The sequence below is a fragment of the Portunus trituberculatus genome, chromosome 41 (genome assembly GCF_017591435.1).
Source record: "Portunus trituberculatus isolate SZX2019 chromosome 41, ASM1759143v1, whole genome shotgun sequence".
Taxonomy (NCBI): Eukaryota; Metazoa; Arthropoda; class Malacostraca; order Decapoda; family Portunidae; genus Portunus; species Portunus trituberculatus.
In genome coordinates this window covers 9,985,988-9,993,487 of record NC_059295.1, presented here as the reverse complement: position 1 = coordinate 9,993,487, position 7,500 = coordinate 9,985,988, and the positions used below count along the sequence as shown (strand labels likewise).

Here is a 7,500-nt window from a genome sequence, read left to right as displayed (position 1 = left end):
TCTCTCTCTCTCTCTCTCTCTCTCTCTCTCTCTCTCTCTCTCTCTCTCTCTATCTGTTAAAACTGAAACATATACTATCTCAGACATTTCGCAAAAGCGTAACAATGAAGAGACTGATAAATGCATGAAGGAAAGAGTAGTCGGGGTGTCATACTCGTAATGGCGAGAAGTTGTCACACTGATGTATTGCGGATATTGAAAGGCCAGCTGTTTGTACATGGCACACTAATAACTTTATTATTCAGGATCTCATGAGAGGAGTGTTTTACTGTTATTACAGAAAAAAAGATAAACTTTGACAGGTTTTCCAACAAATTCGGATTCCAGTTGTCCTGTGTATACCGAGATTCCAGGCATTGAACATATAAAATAGACATTGTAAAGGGAAAAGTATGTCGTTCTCGTGATGACGAGTCTATAACTTGCTGCTACAAACTGTAATGGATTATTATACACAACTATCAAGATGCAGATACCCAAGATCGCGTCACCATGCAGGAGATGACAAGACTTTCTGAGTCACATTACTGACACTTCATAAATCATTTGAAAATTTAATTTCTTCATGAAAACGTTGGACAGAAAAATTAAACAAGAACCAAATAGATGATGTTTAAGAGATCATTTACACGAACCTAAGTGTGTGGTGTGGAAACAAACACGACACCCTCGGACAGGTGTTCCGGGTGTTTGTAGGAAATATTTCGTAAAATTGTTAAGGAATAAGACGAGTAGTAGTGAAGATAACAGAGTAAGAAATGTGACTCGTCCAACCAGACTAAATGATCAATGCCATGCTCTTTGCCTGGCGCCGCAGTTACTTGCCTCCTCTATACCTTTGTTTTGTAGCAGGATTTTCCCCCAGCAATCCATCGTTACTTATTTTATCAATGCAAAATTAAGCTATCCCAAAGTGCTCAGTTCCTGAACACGTTGTTACACACTGTACATATGAACACAGCACAATGCACATGAAGTAGCTTGTTCCTTTGGAACTATTATTTCACAGTGATGGGTAATGGTCGAGGGAACTCCATGGATGACGAGGTGGAAGCTTCTCTGATGGACAGTCCTCATGGTGACACACAATAAAATCACAGGGAAATATGCTAAATATTCCATTCAGAGAACTTTTACATAATGAAGTCAAATACAGAGATATTGCACATTGCCTGAAAAAAAAAAAAAAAACTTGGAACACGTTGACATGACATCCACACAGCGGCAAGTTAGGGAATATCTTACAGTATATTACATACGTGGTGAGTTCTGTGTTGTCACAAGTACGGACCATTTCGTTAAAATATCAATTGATAGAAAAATACTGCCAAGGATTATCTTTCATTATTCTATAACCCCTGATAAGAATTTGACGATTGTTTTCCGATATATGCACACTTTATATTTTTTTTCTTTGCTGTTACCTGTGATAAGTACAACCCAATCTCTGTCTCTTGACGGCAATAATTCAGAAAAGAGAAGCAACGACATGACCATGCACGAATAGTACAACCTCAATGATTTGATGTAATTTCCAGAACCAGCATCTCAAGTGCTGAAGTGAAGCAGCTCGCCAAACTGAAGGGAAGTGATAGTGACATGGTGTCATAAGGTTTTGAGGTTATGTGAACTTCATAGGAACTGTTACCTTACTCATGAATCACAAATACTAATAAATAGTTTACTCACGATTGAACTGCGTGCAGGTACTTAATGGGCAATTTGTTCACAGAGACCCGCACGCACGAGGTGCCCCGCGGGGAGGGCGTGGCGTGGCATGCACAGAACGGGACAGAGTTGTTCTCATGTCACATACATTTTAGTAAAGTGTAAAATAAGAGACACCAAATTGACAAAGAAATGTTCTGGAGACATTCAAGACCAAATGTCCGTCATATTTTTGTTTTCTACATAAAACATTCATAACCTTGGAACAGTGTGCGGCAGGCCAGTGGCGAGTACAGGAGCTCGTTCCGCCAGACGGGAACATGGAGCTAATTAGGAGAGAGAGAGAGAGAGAGAGAGAGAGAGAGAGAGAGAGAGAGAGAGAGAGGCAGGCCAATCACCTTCACAGAGTACAATGAGTTTGATGAATGCAACACAAATAAATAATTTGCTTTACATGACTTACATTTTTACATGTGCAAAAATTAACATGACATTCCATTACAGTGAATTACACACACCTGTTATCGGCAATAATAGGTAAAATACTCTAACCACTACTGAATTTAAGTATATATATATATATATATATATATATATATATATATATATATATATATATATATATATATATATATATATATATATATATATATATATATATATATATATATATATATATATATATATATATATATATATATATATATATATATATATATATATATATATATATATATATATATATATATATATATATATATATATATATATATATATATATATATATATATATATATATATATATATATATATATATATATATATATGTTATGCCATGTACATGGGAATGTGGACTTTGCTTTGGAATGAATGGACAGGAAGATGAATTATGATTCTAACTTTAGTTGTGGTCCAAAATTCTCTTTACATATAACAGTTTCAGTTGCTTGTGTGTGTGAGACTTTTTGAAAATAAATGTTTTAATGTACCATTGTGATTTATTTTTTTCTGGTAATTCTTTGTTATTACATCAAATTAGTGAGGTTTTACTGTGTAGATCTGCTCATGAAAATAACGAGTATATTTACAATATACAAACTGTTTTACTACACCTTAAGTGAAGGATTAAGGCATTTTTGTTAGCTTTTCATGAACACACCTCAGTTAACGCAAAATATATAAATGAATTAACTTTAGGCAGTTAAGAAAAAAATACATATTAATATTTGTAGAAGCCGAAACACTATCGAGGAAAGGTGTTGATGTGGTGCTTGATGCCATTGTCTGGGGCCAACTGTAGCTACAGAGACCCTTCTTCCAGATGCTGGTTGTCTCGTCATGTCAACCAATCCTGATGACGTCTCTGTGGTGGAGTCGGTGTGACTTCTAGCTTACCAAGCATGATTTGAACTTGCTTTTTACAAGGCAGAGCATTCCACTTAAGAGCATTAGTTATAGACTCAATTCTACTCATCTATGTACACATTATGCTAACTTACATGTGAAGTTATTCATCATTTGCACTAAAACGTCTGTGAATATGAAGTATTCAGTGTGCTGGGTCATAACCAAAGCATACAACTATTTTATTTTGCTGAGTCAATAAAAGGTAAACATTAGTCTCGTAAACAGCTCAGCTATCCGCTACCCGAACAATATGTATGCGGTACTGGTCACCCAGTAACATTCAGCTTGTACAGAAACAGTCATTACTTGTGAGATACAAGCCTAACGCATCATGCCAGCGTGGCTGCTGGTTGACCTCTACGTTGACAACAGTCAGTGTGCCAGACCCTCATCTCACAATGCATCAAAGAACAAAGTTTACAATAAAATGCACAAAGGGGTCAGAGTATGCTTAACAGGTGCAAAAGGCAGTGTGGAACTCTACATCAAACTTACATCTTCCACTGTCTATGTAAGGCAGAGGCTGAACATAATCCTACATCGACTGGCTTCTAACCCCCGCCAAGGAGATCAGTTGTGACTCGCTCACCACCGACAGCCCCAGACAACCTCAGCACCCCGACCACCGCTGGGTTGATCTGCATACGCGGCGCAATGATGGGCACCATTACACCTGCACGACTCTCTCCAACTAGATCAATGTAACCAAGTATGTAATTTAATTATGATATCAAATGACTAAAGATAAATGAAGATGTTGACTAGAATAAGTTAAATGCTGATGCAAACTGTAATACAATAATGCACTCTGAATTGGAAAATGTGACACAATTATATACAGTTGACAGATTTTGGAACAACCTAAAATTTACTCAAAACGGCGAGTCGCCACGCAAACGAAGCTGTCTGAGGGAATGTCTTACAACCCACATGTGTTGATGCGCATCGCGCGACCCGCCTTAGCACGCCAACTGCTGGATTGTAGCAGCCAGATGTTCGTGCTCCGGGTTGTTCATATGTACTGTACAGCAGGTTGTAATTCATGCCACGCGACACTCGTTGAGATCCGCGGGCCCACCCCTGCCAGCCCGGGAGCGCCCAGGCACCATGGGTGGCAGGCTGGTGGCCCGTCCTGAATCAGTGCTGCGTCACACTTATACGTACGTACACACTTCACATGCGGTCCAAAGTGTACAATGCTGCACGTGTAGTACTGAGTGCAGGCAGGTATGCTCCCCACCTTCACTGAAGGTAAACAAAATAAGACGTACATGTACATGTGGTGGCCCTGTGCCTCACCCTCAGTGCGGCCCACACTCGCGGCCGCCGCGGCCTTCCAATGGGCCGCGCCCCTCTATAAACACCGTGGATAGATCCACTTCCATGTTGCATTTGTTTCATGTCGCGCCCAACGAATCTTGTTAGAAAGTTTGTTTTTAATGAATCGACCATCGATGATTTGCAACGTACACTACTGAACGACTACCATCTTTTATTACTTTCTTTTTACGGAACAACACTATTATATTATATAAGGCTGCGACGACATGAGCAAAATAGAAAAACTTAGTGTTGGAAAGTCATCCAAAAGGCATTGGAGCCGCTGGTTTCTCCCTGTTACGGACTGGAAAGGGTTAATGCAGCGCAATCATATTTACCGAATCGTTACAACCACGTTTGTTTTATCATTCAACGGATACGTTTCGTACGTCAGCGATACTACAGGCGAGTCAATGAGTTTTGTTCACCTAACTTAATCAAGTTAGTGGCCGTAGTGATGCTGGTGATACTTGGCACCTCACGCTGCCACGCCTAGAAGAGTCGTGTGAGGGCCAGGAACACTGCGGATAGTCCCAGCGACGCCAGCACAGAGTTACCGGAGTTGCATTCGTCAGAGTCACAGTGGCAGTAGGTAACCATGACGTCCTTGGTGCCCGTCCTGGTGTAGCATTCTCCGGGCTTCGCCTTCGTCTCCTCCAGCCACCCGCAGCCTCGCACAGTCCTCACATGCTCTTTGACTGTAGGGAAGAAAAAAAATCAGTATCTGTGTGTGTGTGTGTGTGTGTGTGTGTGTGTGTGTGTGTGTGTGTGTGTGTGTGTGTGTCATAACCAGCCACTTTAATTCATGACGTAATCGTGTATCCAGTAAGTGTAGCTACTCAAGAGTAGAATTTCAGTGTGGTTGTTAATGCTGAGTCAGTAGGGAGCTTTAAAGTAAGAATTATATCAGTTCATGGGCAACTGTGATCATTCAGCTTTATACACGAAGTGCCAGGCGCAAACCCGCCGGCGTAACTACCTTTGTGTTTTTACGTTCTTAATTAATGAGTAGAGGTTCAACTTTAGCCACTTACTTCTCTGGATGATCTTCCTGCAGTAGATGGGCTCAGTGTTCAAGTGCTCATGTTCCAGCTGGTTACAGTCAACGGTGTCCAGAGTGCTTGAGTCGAAGTGGGTCTCGCCGCAGCGGGGGTCGAAGGCGCTGTTGCACGCCCAGCAGTGGAGACCCAGACCTGGCGGGGACAGTTCAAGGTCACTCACTGGCTCAATGAATCTTGTCTTGGCTCAAAGCAATGGTGTGTGTGTGTGTGTGTGTGTGTGTGTGTGTGTGTGTGTGTGTGTGTGCTGCGTCTTATATTGTCCTGCTTGCGCTGACAGTGTTTCTATTCAGTATTTTCTTCTGCAGCAGTAATGGTTCCTCTGGCAAAGTTTCTTGACATATTTTCTTCACGACTTGAAGTAAAAAAGAAGGAAGAAGAAAATAAAGAAAGTAAGAAAGAGAGAAAAAAAAAAGAAAGAAGATTATACGTTCCTGTTTTAACCAGACAGAACACGTACACAGGCACAACCACCCAGCCTGCACCGATCGATTAGTTAGTGGTAGACTCCAAGGAAGAACCGTGCACCTACCACACACCACACACCACCCCGCCACCACACACCACCACACACCACAATACTACCACACATTATCACACTACTAAACCACCACACACTACCACTCACCACATCACTACCACACTACCACACACCGCCACGCACTCACAGCTTCACTGGTCTCTCCCACGCACGCCTTCCCTTCCCGGCAGATTTCAAAGGAACCACAATAAACAGGTAAAGTGTTAATCGGGTTAGGTTAGGTCAGCCTAAGGTCAAGGGTAAAGTTAGGTTTGGTTGGGTTGGGCTGGGTTGGGTTACGTTAGGTTAGGTTTACAAATTCGAGCTGTCATGCAGTAAGGTCATGGTGTCTTGGTCAAATTACTCCTCTCTTGATTGATTGCAGTCAGGAAGAAAAGAAAAAAAATTATTGGATAAGTCGAGATGGTTGCTTGATCCTTTTCTTTCTTTTTTTTTCTTGGTTCGAGGTTTTTTTTTTGTAAATGTGTGATTGTAAAGATGTACTATATATATTCGTCATTGAAGGTATAAAGTTTCTCTGTTCGTTTTTTTCCAGCTCGAATTTGATGCTCTCTAGTCTTCTCGTGTTCATAAAAAGAGGCAAAGAGACACACAAAAAAAGAAAAGTAAAAAAAAGAAAAAGATACACACAGCTATAGAAGGAAAAGAAAATAATGGCGATGTATATGAAATGATTTAAAAATTACGTATTCATTCCATTCAGATGTACGAGCTTGGCAATCTTTTTTTTTTATTTTTTACACTTCGAAGTCTTGTTTCTTTTCCATTAAGAAGAACGAAATATACAAAAGAAGAAAAGAGAGAAGGTCTGCTGCATCTACACGTATTTGAGACAGTTTCACAGTTTCCTATTTGTTCGGGAGCTTACCAATATGTGAAGTGTTTGGGTTGAATAGCTTGCAATAAACACTGTGGAATTGGCCCTGTTGTCTTACCAGTTTTTTTCCTTTTCCTTTTTTTTTGGTACGCCCTCAAACGAAAAAACCCCCAGCGATCAAAGATGTTGGTTAGCTAGCAAATGAAAAAAAGGGAGTGACTGTGGAGTTGGTCTTTTATCTCTTTAACCGTCGACTTCATTCGTGTCTCTCGTGGACCAGCGAGTGAGGGTAAAGACTTGCCGGAACCAGCAGTGAGAGGTGAAGTAAAGTGAGCAACTGACCTTCGATTTGTACTGAACGAGAGGAAAGGAGAATAGGAACCGCGTTATGAAAAATGAATGGTGTAGAGTTCTGAGATATCGACCAATTATAGCTCTCTCTCTCTCTCTCTCTCTCTCTCTCTCTCTCTCTAGGAAATGTCACTCTAAATGCGGCAGCGTTGAAAGAAACACCACCGCTATTTTGAGTGCAAGGTTAGCTGTTCCTTGACGTGCCTGTACGATTTCAGACTGGATACCGAGCGTGACTCACCTCAAGTAATTACTATTCATATGCCTACATCCGTCCGGCGAGCGTGAGAGACAAGGGGAGGAGGAGGAGGAAGAAGAGGAGGAAGAGGAAGAAGAAG

At 40.9% G+C, this 7,500-nt stretch overlaps 1 protein-coding gene across 1 annotated transcript in view; it reads right to left on the bottom strand.

The window, feature by feature from the left end:
- Positions 1-2,677: 2,677 nt before the first annotated feature.
- The window catches only part of LOC123516812, a 35,100-nt gene continuing 30,277 nt past the window's right edge, over positions 2,678-7,500 (bottom strand). The window contains exons 2-3 of the mRNA XM_045276497.1: positions 5,430-5,588; positions 2,678-5,093 (exon numbers count right to left, since the gene is read on the bottom strand). Coding sequence (XP_045132432.1) covers positions 4,888-5,093; positions 5,430-5,588 — 365 coding nt within the window. The 3' untranslated portion in view covers positions 2,678-4,887. The remainder of the gene's footprint in view (positions 5,094-5,429; positions 5,589-7,500) is intronic.